Source organism: Gadus chalcogrammus, chromosome 15 (genome assembly GCF_026213295.1).
Source record: "Gadus chalcogrammus isolate NIFS_2021 chromosome 15, NIFS_Gcha_1.0, whole genome shotgun sequence".
NCBI lineage: Eukaryota > Metazoa > Chordata > Actinopteri > Gadiformes > Gadidae > Gadus > Gadus chalcogrammus.
In genome coordinates this window covers 23642534-23658672 of record NC_079426.1, presented here as the reverse complement: position 1 = coordinate 23658672, position 16139 = coordinate 23642534, and the positions used below count along the sequence as shown (strand labels likewise).

At 43.9% G+C, this 16139-nt stretch overlaps 1 protein-coding gene across 4 annotated transcripts in view; it reads right to left on the bottom strand.

Moving 5' to 3' along the window:
* The window catches only part of itsn1 (intersectin 1 (SH3 domain protein)), a 98475-nt gene that overhangs the window by 23542 nt on the left and 58794 nt on the right, over positions 1 to 16139 (bottom strand). For all 4 annotated transcript variants that reach the window (XM_056610286.1, XM_056610283.1, XM_056610285.1 and 1 more), the window contains 5 exons: positions 6958 to 7003; positions 6724 to 6845; positions 5722 to 5845; positions 4963 to 5157; positions 69 to 190 (listed from right to left, as the gene is read on the bottom strand). In XM_056610286.1, coding sequence (XP_056466261.1) covers positions 69 to 190; positions 4963 to 5157; positions 5722 to 5845; positions 6724 to 6845; positions 6958 to 7003 — 609 coding nt within the window. The remainder of the gene's footprint in view (positions 1 to 68; positions 191 to 4962; positions 5158 to 5721; positions 5846 to 6723; positions 6846 to 6957; positions 7004 to 16139) is intronic.

The following is a 16139-nucleotide window of genomic DNA, read 5'->3' as shown; positions in this document are numbered from 1 at the left end:
CTGCTTCCCAGATGTGGGGGAAGCATGGAAGGGTGGAGTTGGTGGTGAAATTAACCAGGAGCGTGTACCTCTGTGACGAGCTGCAGATCGTTGACGTAGTTCTCCTCTGTGACAATGAGCTCATGTGTGTAGCCCTGCCGCTTCCTCTCCATGGGGCTCAGCATGTCCAGCAGGTGGAGGTCAGCGCACCCTGGATATAGAGCCACACAATAGGCCAGCACTGCTGTCAATCAAAGGGCTTTACAACACCCCAAACCTCCCCAAGTTCACAATGAAATGAGTTGACCCCCAGGATCAAGTACTTTAACACACAGCTACATACCTGGAGGCAGAACACACCGGAACAACACAGCCATGCAGCCAGGCCTGTGGGAGTAACCCATGCGGTCGATGGGATAGAAGTGTCTAGCTGATCAATCCTCAGTGTTGTGTGTTTATAGCTGGTCTATGTGGGTGTCAAGGAGTCTCTATGCTAACATTGTGCTCCAAACATTGCTCTGCATCTTTGTTTGAGAAAGGAGGCCATAATCAGGTTAGGCTGACTCTACTATAGATTCACCCATCAAGAAACTAACTAAACATAGTTTATGTATTTCCACACACGTTTCCCTTTACTTCCTCGATAGATGGACAGATAGACTATAAACACAAACACACACACACAAGTGGTGGGTTGCATGCGAGAGTAATTAGGCCAGTGGACTTCATTATGTCTGAGTGTTTAATTATCAGGACCAATCAGATTCTCTGCGCCACTCAAATTTCCACCAATAAAACCTTGACATCTTAACTATCAAAGCTAGCCATCATGAGTTTACTGTGTACATTCCTCTCATTCATCCAGTTCATTACTATTGTATATTAATTTGCACTAATTATATATATTTCCTCATCTTTCCTTCCATACTTACGTATTTTTTATTAGCGTGACAACCAATATGGATATGAAGCATCAACCTTAATTCAATAGCTAGACTATAGATTACAGAGCACTTTCAAGAGGAAATGGAGTAATGTTAGATCTTTTCGATTCTTTTGATGGGAGTTTTTGCTCAATAGCATGGCAATTGCCTTCTCTCTTATCGTGGCACCTTGACACCAATCAGTTTCCCCAAAATGAATTATGACGATCAATGCATACAAAGAAAAGACAGTAAGCTGCCAGGGAGACCAACAGGTCTCTCCTGGTAGACTCTGTAACAGGGTGCTGTGCAGCATTGCTTTTCTCCGCACCGTTCTCTGGTCAAACCAACAGTAGCATTCTGCTGGTCTAGAGATTTTGTTTGAAAACCAAATCCTTGTCCGGTTCATTCAATCAGGGAACATTTGGAGAAACAACAGATGGACAGATACTGTGTGGCATACAATTCAGAGCAACAAAACAACCATTAACACAGGCGATCACACAGTGATCGCTACCATCTCAAGAAGCATACAGCTTACAAGACTTGCTGGCAATGCAATAACCAGAGTTGGTGCTACCCCACAGTTTGATTTTAGACTTTGGTTATACTTTAAATTAGTTTCAGAACCTCTGCTTTTGACTAATAATCCAATCAGACCTTTATCTTCAAGCACTAATACACAGTAGCCCTGTGATACAAGCAGGTTATTCATAATTATATTCTATTGCTAGTCTTAGACAAAGCTGCATATTCATGATAGTAATTCATTAATATTATTTTTATGATGGCTAACAATTATATCACAATACTGCAATTTAATAAAATCAAAGAAAAAATAAACAGCACAATAAACAAATGGTATATACGACAACACTATAATACTTGGGTGGTTGAGGGACACACAGACCTGTGAGAGGACCACCCCGGCATTGTGTGTTATCATGGAAACAATGGCCAGATATGGCTTAAGGATGGACTTTGTTGTCTGTCACATTCATATGAACGTCGGCCTGTGTGCGTGTGCATTTTTGTAACTGAATGGGTGGGTCGTAAGTACGTGCATGTAAAACAACAATATCAACTGGTCCCATCAGTGTGGTCAGAAAGGTCTTGCTCTGGAAAATAGACTGCATTCTGCTAGGTCATTTGAGGAAACGTTGGGCATTACAAGCTGTCCGCAACAGTGCTGTAGAAGTAGACTACCTCACATTGGCAAATTAACCCTCAATACTTAATTTTTATGGAAGGACCATAAATAGCACCTTTGAAAATCAATTATAAAGTAAAAGTAACAGACAGTGAGTTGGCCTTAAGTCAGTCCAGCCACACAACGGATCTGTTCGTTTGACCTCGATGCAGTCCTGTGTGTCTGTGTGATTCCAGATAAACTTCCCAGTAGGGTTGGAGCGATTTCCAAAAGCCAAGCATTGGTGGTGCTTTGGCATCAACGTAAAGGTTTTTCCACCTTTTCATGTACAAGAAAACATAATATGCCAAGGTACTTTCTTAAACACTTGGCAAAACGTATTTTTTAACATTGATATGATTGAAGGCAGATATCAAATATACATAAGATATTAAAATGGCTGGTTGTGCAAATTTCTGCAATTAAAAAACATCATACAAGTTAATACACAAAAGGGGGATTAAACACAACCGTTACATGAATGACAAACACCGTGTTATATCGTACAATAAAGGAAAGCAACCATTTCTCCCAATGCTAAAACTCAACACTGAATGCATTTCAACACAAGACAAGGTCTTTTGACAAATCGTTCCAACCCTGCCTGCGTGTTACATCCCCATCCTGTCCTGACCCCAGCCCTGAACAGTGTGGCCAGCATTCACTGACAGCGCAACCAAATGACAATGAACATGAGACAAGAAAACAACAACCCACACAACATAAAACACAGAGTGAATATTCAACTACAACTTCATCACAATTCAGGGAGGTTTGGAAGATAAGTGTTGATTCACTTTAAAAAGCCATTTACATTCTGTACCTTAACTCTTGGTTGTGTGACCCGTGTGCATGTATATGTGTTTGGGTTTTAGAGCCGGTATGCTTAGCAGTTATAGCTTGTCTGATGTCTCCCATTTCTGTGCACCCATCTCCTCTTGGCTAGCACCGGCTAACTGTTGTCGGAAGCAGACTGAGCACAGCATCTCGGCCTGGGAGGGGGCCGCGTCTCAAGGTGAAGTCCTCCTCCCCTTCCTTCTGTGTCAGCTCTTGGCCTCCTCTCCTCCATCCTCAAAAGCAGGGGGGAGAGGAGAGAGGGGGCGTACACCACAGTACAACTACCAGCAGGGAGGAGAGGAGGAGTCCAAGGGAGCTAGAGAGGAGGGGGGATACACTTTGACATTGAGATGCGTCCTCTCGCAGATAGTGGGTCTTTCTGTGATGCTGTGGGAGGGGTGGAGTTAGTAAGGGTTTGTTGGGTGAGTGGGAGGGGGGGGACGCACTAAATGATACAGTTGAAACAATGAGAGCAGGGGTTAGAGAGAGGGCGGGGCATAAGATAGTGATTCTTTATGCAGGGATCACTCTGAAAGCCACAAAATGACCCACTATCCACGTTCCCACGCTGGGATAGGGATGGCTCTACGTACGAGCGTGTGCATTTAGATGTACGTTGGGCTGTGCATGAATGTGTGTGTTTTTTGGTGAATACAGTGGTCCAGTCGAACAACCAATATTTATCCATTTGCAAAGAAAGGGCTCAATAATAATGCTTCCTTTGAAACAAAACCTCCCCCTTCCTGTTCTATTCTCTCATCTTAAACTTGGAGGAGGATCAGCTGAGCTGAACAGTGAGGGGGTCAGGTGAGGAGAGAAGAACAAAGTCTGGAACAGACAGACAGAGACAGAGCGAAAGAGAGACAGAGAGAGAGACAGAGAGACAGAAAGAGAGATGCAGCAGGCCCCTCCGGTTGAACACTGCTGTCCACTGTTTTTGGCCTTTTAACATTACAGTCTGTCTGTCTGTCTTAATGTCTGTCTGTCTGACTTCTATTGGTGGAGAGTCGCCATTTCCTGGTCATGTGACCTCTTGCTGCTGTCCCATTGGTTGAGTGGCCTAGTGGGCGTGGCCTAGTGGGTCTCTTTGAGGGCTTTGAGGAGGAGAGGGGGGTTCTGGGTAATGATATGATCCTAGAGAGAGGACGACAACAACAACATCAACAAAAACAACTAAACAAAAAAAACACAACAACAACCAATCAGGTGCTAGGTGGGCAGGGCGTGCAGCCAGACAGGCAATGTGGAGGTGTTCTCTAACGTAGAAATAGGGTCTGCAACAGACAACCATTATGAGGCAGTTTGTTAAATATTATCACATTTCAATTCAGTTTACATTTCTGTGTCTCCATCTGAATCTACTGATAATAATATATATAAAATGTATCATATATAGATAGTATTAAGCATCAGCTTATTATAGAACAATGACAGACTTTAAATGCATCTTTCTAGCCATCTCTGCTGTTAAAGGACTCAAGTATCAGAGGAGCCTCACGTTCTCCATTCTTGTGGTGGTAGTTTGGGCATGCTGGCATCATGTTAGTACAGAGCAGACCCGGACAAGGGGGAGAGGAAGAAGGTCTAGAACATGGAGACCATGAGGATGAAGCTATGAGAGTCAAACTGCCCCGGGTGCCGCCTGCAGACTCTAAGTCCATGGAGGATCAGGAGGGACGCATGCATGGAAACACAGAAACACATGCAAACAAACACACACGCACACCCAGAGGTGGTGGATGACTGGGAGGCTTTCAAAGAGGTCCATAGTAGTGTGAAGTTCAGCCACCCACCGGACAAGGTCAACGGAAAGGAGAGGGACAGCCTCTCCACACCTGGCTCTGGGTTGTGTGTGTGTTTGAGAGAGAGCTAGCGAGAGAGGAAGAGAGCAAGATGGTGCCGTGTGTCCCTGGACTCTGTTCTACTCCTATCCACTCACACTGTGTACAATGTGCAAGCTCAACACATTTCAATCAGTGTTTGTGGCAGTGTGTGTGTGTGTGTGTGTGTATGTGCGTGCCCTTGTGAACTTACACTGAGTGCTGGGGTCGGTATCCGTGGTCAGCTTGACGTAGTTGCTAGGAAAGAGACCCTCTCGCCCATTGAGCTCTCCCTTCCACCAATCACAGTCATCCTTGCTGATCACCGTGATCACCTGACCCTTCAGGAAGGCCAGCTCGTCGTCGTTTTGGGCCACGTAGTCGTACATGCCGATCACCTGACACAGAGCTAGAGACAGGGAGGGACTCAGCTTATTGTCCTCCTCTATAGTCTAATGAACTCATACTGACACAGAGCTAGAGACAGGGAGGAACTCTGCTTATTGTCCTCCTCTACAGTCTAATGAACTGATACTGACACAGAGCTAGAGAAAGGGAGGGACTCTGCTTATTGTCCCGCTACAGTCTAATGAACTGATATTACCAGCAATACAGTTAAATAACTATTCACCTTCATATTGGGACTAAATATACACTTGGTTAGAGGACGGCCTGAGATTAGTATACACTGACCTTTCTGATGTTTGGAAACCAATAAATCCTAATTAAGCAACTATGTTAGCAAGGGGAATTAGACCAATTCCCTTAAAACTGAAGAAAAAGGGACCCAAATCAGGGAGCGTTGTCTCTGACTGGATAGGGCTGTTTCTGATTTGGTACATAGATGGGTCTGTTTCTGAGTTCGTACATAGGTTGTTTCTGATTGGGTACATTGATGTTGCGCTGTTTGCATTCTGCTTTCCCCAACAAGAGGGACATTGTTTGGGTTGAAGGCCGGTTCTGTGCTGGTTACCTGAGTGAGAGGGAGCCAACTTGGGTGGAAGGGGTTCCGTGGGCGTGGTCTTGCTGGTGCTGGGGCTCAATAGCTTCACATAATTGGCCGGAAACCAACCAATCTGGCGCTTCTTCCCCCGGGCCTGGTGCAACACACCAGATTGAATGGTTAATTGAATTAAGTCTTTTGGCAAGGTTTAATATTGAAATACATGGAATTTGCAAAAGAAACATGTATTTTGTATCATATATTTCTATCTTTCTACCTATATTTTTGTGTTTTTTAATAAAAACAGGAACAAATATGGTTCTCATCCATGTTTTGTGTTGATATCTATTCATCATGTCTTGCAGGTAATAAATACCGCTGATATTCAAAAAACAAATAAATGAAGGTATTTCACAAAATCCGAAAGATTTGGAAACACTGCCCTACATGTCCATTTTCAAGAATCTCAATGTGCAGCCTCGAGTTAGTAGTTAGTAGTTCAGGAGAAGTGTTCTGTACTCTGACTGGCTGTGCATCTGGGCGTGGCAGTCCAGCGTAGTTCGGCTAAAGAGGCGTTAGTGGAAGGGACCGGGGGTCGTGAGTGGGAGGGGCTGGGGGCGTGGGTGGGAGGGGCTGGGGGTTGTGAGTGGGATGCTGGGGGGGGTCGTGAGTGGGAGGGGCATGAGTGGGAAGGGCTGGGGGGGTTGGGAGAGGGAAGCCCTCTGGGTCGTGAGTGGGAGGGGATGTGGGGCATGAGTGGGAGGGGATGTGGGGCATGAGTGGGAGGGACTTGGGGCGTGAGTGGGAGGGGCTGGGCTAGTGAGTGGGAGGGGCTTTGGGAGTTTCAATGGTACGACTGTTCGAACAAATAGTTACAGGCTGGCCAGCATTTTTTATTTCTAGAATATATAAGAATTGCTAGGGGATCTGATTTTATTAATCCCATTATATATGATAAATATCGATCAGCATTTACTACAGATGTATCCATGTCATTTAAAGAAACAAGCTAGTTGAAATGTGAATGTTTACCTGGAGTTCTCCCTCCCACCAGCCTCCTGGGTTCTTCTTCCGGATCAGGATGAGCTGTCCTGGGGCCAGGGTCAGCTGTTCAGCCCCGGTAGCGCTGTATGGAGCTATCACTTGGGCGATCTCTGAGTAGAGGAGAGGAGGAGAGGAGGAGGGAGGGATTATTACTTTGATCACTTAAATGCGCAAGGATATCATAAATTATGGTCACAAGCATCAGATTGATGGACTGCTGACCTGGCTTCTTGCCCAGACTGCCAGTTTTCCCTGCCGGACCCAACGACTAGAGAGAAAGGTTGGAAGAAAGCAGAAGAATTATTGAAAGAAATTAAGGATAAACACAGTTTTACTTAAAATGAAGTACACACATCTATACCTATACCATATATATATCTAAACACACGCACACAGACATTGTAATTTCAGGGTGGGAAAGATAATATGAAATTTTAATCAGGCCATCCAAACTATGCCAGAATGTCCCTCTGTAATTTTACAACTTATAACATTCGTTCACCACCAATGACTCTTAAACGCAGTGCCAATATTTAAATATTTTTTAATTATTCAGCGAACAAAAGGCAACAGTCTGATTATCATTTAGGGGGCCACTCAATGACATGCAGAAGCATCATCTTCATGGATGGTATCATTAATAATGAATGCACAGAGAAGGATTCACAAATGTATTTTGTGATTTATATATAAATTACTCTCTTCTCACAAATACATTTCAATGCACGCAAATTGAAATCGGTGTGTATAAATGTAAAATAAATCCATAAACAAAAATAAGTTTCACAAAAATATTTCTGATCCACACACAAATGTGTCTTTTTAAATAAATGTAATATAAAACCATAAATATTTGGATGTTGTTACATTTATATACAAACTGTTAAACTTGAATTAACAAGACGCTTTTCATTTGTGAACTTGTTTGCATTTGTGTGTGAACTGGGGCCTCATTACAGAAAAAATCCTAACTTCTCATCGTAATTTAAGTTAGGTACTCAAAGATAGGAAAAATCCTAATTTCCTATTACAGAAGCAGTCCCTAACCTGTTGGCAGTTTCCTATCTTATTTTTTGCCATCCTATTTTATCTTAATTTAGGTAATCCTAACTGTTCTTTCAATCAGATTTTTCGATCGGCAATCGTCAGGTTATGTCTGTTTCTGCACTCTGAGTGTGCGTGAGATTGATAGAATGAGTTACTTTTAATGTTAACAGAGACTGTTGAGGATCTTTGTTAATAACGGCAAGCTAGCACTAGTACATGGCGGGTATTGATACAGAGAACAAGAAGAGGTAGTAATAAAGTAGTAAAGTAATTCTTCCATCAAATTCAAAATTAAATGTCTTTGCAGGCGATAAAATGAAATTAAAATACAAATGTAACAAATCATTATGCGGCCTCGGTAGCCTTTTAGCCATCACATTTCTGTTTTGATGTTCCTCGTCTTCATTGTCATATAGACCTACTAGCAAGGCGCTACCATTTTCTTCTGTTATTGACAGTTATTTTGAATTTAGGACAGGGTGTATGGCCACCTAACTTAGGGATCCTAATTTAAGAAACTCCTAATTTAGGATAGTTCTGTAATAGCTAAATTCCTATCTTAAGATAAGATAGGATTTCTTCCTAAGTTAAGTTAGGATACCTCCTTCTGTAATATCAAAACCCCTAAATGCCTTCCTATCTCAAGATAGGATAGGATTTCAGAGTTAGGAAGTTTCTGTAATGAGGCCCCTGGTCTCTATTTATATGTGGATTTTTGAGACTCTCCTGATGTGGCTGGATTCATAAAAGCATTTTTTTCAACAAGGAACTCTCTTTTAGATTGTCGGTGCCGTTAAAGTAGCATTAATAATCGTTTACTACTTAACAGCACCGACAATCCCAAAACCCAGTCGTAACCAGATGGAAAAAGTGTGCAGTTCAAAAGGTGACGCAGCTTTTACTTCTTCGCCACCTAGAGATTGTTATGTACCATCATTCAAAAACCCCATGTTATTTCCCATAGACATTTGACCGAGGGAACCGGAAGGCACAGAGGCTGGACTTATTCTTCAGAGGTCGAGACTGCAGTCATGTGATTGGCTGAAAACGAGGGAAGCATCTGATTGGCTACAGAGAGTTCCTTGTTGAAAAAAATGCATTTGTGAATCCAGTCATGTCAGGAGTCTCAAAAATCCACACATAAATACAGACCAGTTCAAACACAAATGCAAATAGTTCACAAATGAAAAGCGTCTTGTTAATTCAAGTTTAAAAGTTTGTATATAAATGTAACAACATCCAAATACATTTTTGATGAAAATTGCAAATATCTTGTGGATTCATATATTTATGGATTTATATTACATTTATTTGAAACAAGACACATTTGTGTGTGGATCAGAAATGTGTTTGTGAAACTTATTTTTGTTTATGGATTTATTTTACATTTATACATACCGATATTCATTTGTGTGTGCATTGAAATGTATTTGTGAGAAGAGATTAATTTATATATAAATCACAAAATACATTGGTGAATCCTTCTCTGTGCATAAATTAGGTGAGTGCTGCATGCAGCGCTCAAATATTATTCTTCATAACTTTTCAGTTGCCTCAGCATATTAGAATGCTGAGGCATTCACACTCTAAATATTGAGATCTTTATTCTTTGTTCTTCCGCCGTTTTTTTGGTCTTCAACTCCTCCGCCATACTTTTGGCAACAGAAACCATTCAACTATTAAAACGTTCAGCTCTTTAACGACATGATGGCTATAATTCAGCGTTTTTTAACTCTTTCAAAATTTTAAACTATTCAGCTTTTTCCACATTTTTTTTAACATGGGAGTCAATAGGAGGACGGCAGAGCCATTTCCTCTGGTACTTCAACTGTTTAAGACGTAACTCAATCGATTTCAACCGTTTATCTTCGTTCCAACCATTTAAAGGCCCACTATGCAACTTTTTTAGCCAAAATTACATTAAGTATGCAGGTTGAGAGTTATGCTGATGGTTCTGCATCCATTTCTGGGTCAATTGGTGGGTGTGTCATTTACCCATGTCGCCTCTCCAGTGAAAAAGCGCATATGCAACTTGCTCTGTTCGGACCGACACAATCCGGATGTGACGCAACGGAAGTATCCTCGAAAATGTAGTCAGATTGTAGTTTCGAAAATGCTTTACGGCACAGACACACACCCAAACATGGCACCGGCTAGATATAAACAGCCAGTTGCGAGGCAATTGTTGCATTCATCATGGATCAATCGAGTAATGGTACGGCCACACCAACCGCGTTACTCGCGTTGGATAACGCGAGTAACGCGCCTAACCTGACGCTTGATCATTGTGTGTCACAAAAATGGTTCAACGCGCCCAAACGCGCCTGTGGCTGAGCTAGAGTCCGAGGTAGGGAACCCAAACGCCGCCGTGTTTGGGTGCATGATAGAGTTTAGATCGGGTTATATTAAATAATCTCGGATATAAATAACGATCTCATCTCATCGTCATCCGTTTCAACACGTAAAGTGCGCAACTCGAGGAAAAAATATTCTGGACTGTGTGTATTCAAATATTAAAAAGGGATACAGGGCCTCACCCCTCGCACACCTGGGCCAGTCTGATCACCTGTCACTATCCCTGATTCCCGCATATCGCCCCATCATTAAAAAACAAGAAGCTACCATTAAAACGTTTAGGAAGTGGCCTGAAGATGCATCTCTACAGCTCCAGGACTGCTTTGAAAGAACAAACTGGACCTTGTTTTTTAATCAGGATGTAAATGAGTATGCCTTCGCTGTCCTCTGTTACATCAGGACCTGCATTGAAAATATCACCACCATCACCCGCAGCAGGATTCCCCCTAACAGGAAACCCTGGATGACTGGGGAGGTACAGGCCCTTCTGAGGGAGCGCAACGCAGCTTTCAAATCAGGTGACAGAGCACAGTACAGCATAGCCAGGCACAACCTGAAAAAAGGCATCAAGCAGGCCAAAGCCATGTACAGGGAGAAGATTGAGGGCCACTTCACCAACAGAGACCCAACACAAGTGTGGCAAGGCATACAACAGATCACGAACTACAGGGGAAGCCGCAACCCACCGACAAACATCAATGCCTCCTTAGCAGAGGAGCTCAACCACTTCTATGCCCGCTTCGAGACACCTGGGCTAGATAATGGAGCTCCTCCCCCACCTGCTGGCACAGACCACACAGCCATGGTAACAGCAGAGGAGGTAAGACTCATCCTCAGGTCTGTGAACACAAGGAAGGCAGAGGGACCAGTAGGGATGGGAATCGAGAACCGGTTCTTGTTCAGAACTGGTTCCGAGTCAACCGATTCCTTGGAATCGTTAGCAAGCCTGCTTAACGATTCCGCTTATCGGTTCCGGTCGCGGCAAATGCGTCGTGACGTCACACACACGCTGCTTTGATTTGGTTCAGAATGCAGCAAACATGTCGCCGCCGAGGAAGAATCGCATTGTGCGTTCACACCAAACGCGACGGGGCGACAAGATCCCATACAAAGTGAACGTAGAGACGCGTATAAGGGCGAGTTTTTCGTGGGAGAAAACCGATGACAAGTTTTTGTCGTGATGACAGCCAATCAGCGTTCAACAGCGTGATAACTGAGTGACATGTGTAACGTAACAGCCAATCCGCGTTCAGCCGTCAAACTCAGTGCAGTGCAGTCCGGGTGAACCGCGGAATGGAGGAGAAAGTGATTGTTGCAGTTTGCGACTTCCGGAGCTCTATATATAATAGTATACAATATATTATATACTATATTATAATTGTATATATAATATCACGGCCAACAGCTCTGTCGCCTCCGGATGGCCGTAGCGTGGGGAGCTCTCATAGGGATTGGGCTTCTCGGGGTTTGTTTACCGGCATTGCTATGGTTTCCGGTCTTGTGTGTTCCAACGGTTTATTAGTTAGGCCCATCTAATAAATCTCTGTCTAATCAATGCTTCATTTTGTTTATGTCAGTTTAATTTTGTTACAAGTTGAATGCAAATGAGCACTGTTAGAATTCCAAAAGGCACAAGCTCTTACTTGGCTGTTTTCAGTCTGTGTTTTTAGTTGTATGGCACATAATGATGGCATTTGGGCTTAAAAAGCGAAACATATATCTTTTCGTCTAGACCAATTGATTTAAAAATGAACAATTTCCTAATACTAGAAGCACTTCTGATCAGATATTAAAGAGATGTAATGCAAACAAACACATTTATACTTATTTTCTCACCCAATGAGAATCGATAAGAGAATCGATAAGGAATCGGATCGATAAGCAGAATCGGAATCGGAATCGGAATCGTGAAATTCTTATCAATTCCCATCCCTAGGGACCAGATGGCATTCCAGGAAGAGTGCTCAAAGAATGCGCATACCAGCTTGCAGATGTCTTTACGGACATTTTTAATATGTCTTTAGCCAAAGCGTACCAACCTGTTTTAAAACAGCCACTATTATACCTGTGCCCAAGCAAAGTAACATCAGCACCTTAAATGACTATAGACCTGTGGCGCTCACTCCCATCATCGCCAAGTGCTTTGAGAGGCTGGTGGCGAAGCGCGTTAAGGCTTTTCTCCCTCGCTCCCTGGACCAGCATCAGTATGCTTACAGGGAAAACAGGTCCACTGAGGACGCTATCGTCACAGCCCTCCATTCAACGCTGACACACCTGGACAAGAAGGAGACATATGTAAGACTACTCTTTCTAGATTACAGCTCGGCTTTTAATACCATCGTCCCCAACCGGCTGATCACCAAACTTCTTGATCTGGGCCTCAGCTACAGCCTGTGTATGTGGATTAAGGATTTCCTAACAGATCGCCCGCAGACAGTGAGACTGGGTCCTCACCAATCCTCGAGCCTGTCCCTCAGCACTGGAGCTCCACAAGGCTGTGTATTGAGTCCCCTGCTGTACTCCGTATACACATATGACTGCACCAACACCCATCCTTCAAATGCTGTGATCAAATTTGCAGATGACACCACTGTGGTAGGACAAATCACCCATGAAAATGAAAGTGCCTACAGAGACGAAGTTGACAGACTGACAGAATGGTGTCAAAAAAACAACCTGACCCTGAATGTCAGAAAGACAAAAGAAATCATAGTCGACTTCAGGCGGCAAAAGGCGAACCCCCAACCCCTCATCATCAATGGTGAGGAAGTAGAGAGGACCTCCTGCTTTAAGTTCCTGGGGGTTATGCTCTCAGAGGACCTGAAATGGGTGATGAACACAACTGCCACAGTAAGGAAAGCACAACAGCGGCTCTACTTCTTGAGAATATTGAGGAAAAACAACCTGTCTCCCGAGCTGCTTAAGACTTTTTACCACTGCTGCATTGAAAGTGTGATCACTTACTGTATCACTGCATGGTACGTCAACTGCACAGAAAAGGACAGGAAATCCCTCAGTCGGGTCATAAGGTCTGCTGAGAGAATAGTTGGACTTCCACTGCCTCCCCTGGATGACATCTTTAGGACGCGCTGCCTCCGCCGAGCATGTGGCATTTTAAAGGATGAGACTCACCCCGCAAACCATCTCTTCACCCTGCTACCCTCTGGCAGGCGCTACCGGGCCACTACAGCCCGCACCTCCAGACTGCAGAACAGTTTCATCCCCAGGGCCATCACAGAACTTAATAATCACGGTTGAGGTTGAGGTTGCTTAGCAACCAGAGACTCTGTCCATGCAAGTGAACGGAGCGTTCACTCTTCGTCATAACTATCAAACCAAACATCCTTCACATTCACCGAGCGAACATTATGAAAGTAAAATGCACATTTCTCGCTAAAAATGTTTCCATAAACGCATTTAATGGCGTAACTATGTTACTATTTCCACCCAGAATAAAGAAAGATGTCGGCCGTATGCTTCTGATGCAAGGGTCACTACTCTCTGTCAGTGATGTCGGGTCAAGCTCCACGCTGAATGGCTATCGTGGCTAAGCGTCACGCGTTGGAGTGTTGAAAGTTCTGAACTCCGGACGTTGGTGCTTTACGGCACAGACCCCCAAACACGGAACCGGCTCGATATAAACACAAGTAACTAAGGGATTGTTATATTCATCAATCCCGTAACATCAATTCATCATGCCTACACTTTATGAACATCTACTTCGGACATGACTCCACGCATTCGCCGGCTTCTTTGAAAACAAATGCACATGGCTCGCGTAGAAGTGCATTGGGAAGGGTCGTCAACGAGTTGTTACGACAGTGTTGTGAAATATCTACTACGAAGCTGTAGGGGGCGCTGTGTAGAGAAATGTGCGTGCCAAAACCAAGAAAACAGCCAAGAAATGCCCGAAGTTGCATCGTGGGCCTTTAACAAATGTACACACAATAATGTCTACGGATTTTCGATATCATTTAACTTTCTTCAGAATCACAGTTTTAGTTTCAAACCGTCATACTTTTCAGTTGCTCTCATTGATTTCCGTTGACGTCAGAACCGAGGACGTTCAGGCACACTCACACACACACACGCAATAGCTTTGCCATTCTCTTAAGACACACACACACACACACACACACACACACACTACCAATACTACTACTACCATTACTACTACTACTTCAGCTACTTCTCCTGCCAATACAACTACTACAACAATTACTACTAGGCCTACTATCTTATACTTCAGCTACTACTTCTACCTAAGCTACAACAACTATTTCAGTGGTGGAAACTAAACCGAGTTTTATCACTTCAACTAATTTAAGAGAACATGAGGAATCGGGGAGTCTGGATAAAGTATTGACAGAGACTTTATTGTTACCCGCAAACGAGAAACAACAATGCAGAGTGAGGTTTGCAAAGACACTGCCGGGTCGTCCGATCCCGGTCTTTCTTACCCATTCAAACTGAGCTGTTTTGCATATCAAATGACCGCCTTCGGTACAGGCTCAGAATTCCCTCATATGGCAGGGACGGTCAACCATAAATTCCTTTAAGTATGTGGTCATCTCCTGCAGATAATCTAAATAATGGGAGGATGTCAGTACGCCTTAGCCCTAGACTGCCTGGCTCTGTATGAGGCCCAACTCTGAGTCCAGAGGTGTTTTTTTCTGCTTTCCACTATTAAAAGGTGCCTTGACATGCTATTTTATGGATGCTTTAATATAGGTATTAGTGGGCCACTAACATAGTATTCAAAGACGTTCCCGAAATTCAGCCGTGGTGCATAGTTACAGCCACCCCACCCACTATATATTATCACGGCCAAAAGCTGTGTGAGCCGATATTATGAATCTCAAACGACCGTGTTGGGTTCTCCGACGTTCCTGGTTCTTCCACGTCCACATCAATGTGAAGTAGACTGAACCGCGACAAGGAGGAGAAAGGGATTGTTGCCGGGCAGCGCTTAGGCACCTCCGCCTCCTGCAGCGTGGTGGTACCTCGGCAGCGGGAAGCGGGGCTCAAGCGGGAGACATTCGCCGCCAACCATCCCTTTCTCCTCCAAGTCGTGGTTCATGTTCTTGAGGGAGTCAAAGCCAAAGTTCCTTTCCCCCAATTCATTCTCAACCATGGCTGAGATAACCCCCACTACGAGTCTCGTTGTAGAAATACCAGAGACGAGAGTCCGACGAGTTATGCGCCATAACACCAAAAGCAGAACGGTTATCCAAATAACAAGGAAGTGTACAACGCTTGCGTTACAGTCCTGGAGCTCTATATCTAAATAATATCATACATAGATATCTATATTATATAATACATTTTGTCACTGCCAAAAGCTGTGTGCGCCTCCAGACGATATAATGAATCAAAAAACGACTTTGTCGGGTTCTGCAACGTCTCTGGTTCTTCTACTTTCACATCAATCTAAATTAGACTGAACCGCGCGCTGCCTGATGCCGGTTGCCCGCTGCCGGGCGGTGGTGCCTCGCGGCAACCGGCGGCATGTCGCAGTTCATGTACTTCAGGGAGTCAAAGCCAAAGTTCCTTTCCCCCAATTCCTTCTCAACCATGGCTGAGATAACCCCCACTACAGTCTCGTTGCGGAAATACAAGAGACGTCAAAGAACCGACAAGAAACACTTACACACACACATTATGTGGCGCTCGCACGGTCGTGTCTCATTGGCGGGCCAAGTCTCTGGGCGGGCCAGGCAGACTAAGGGGAGGAGCTTAATGCAGCGTGACGACATAGGAAACCACATTCCAAATCAGCGGGCTTGAGCCTCCGTTTTTTTCAAAGGCGAGCAGAACACCTAGTTCTCCTTTTAAACCAAACGCAAGTTTTAGCCACTTGGGGACCATAGGCAGGCGAGGGGAACTCATATTTATGTTAGAGAACCTCATAATGTGCAATTTTCATGCCATGGCACCTTTAATGTATATGCCTGATATATATATATAGGCCTGATAATGCTCAAAGTTAATATAAAAGTAAT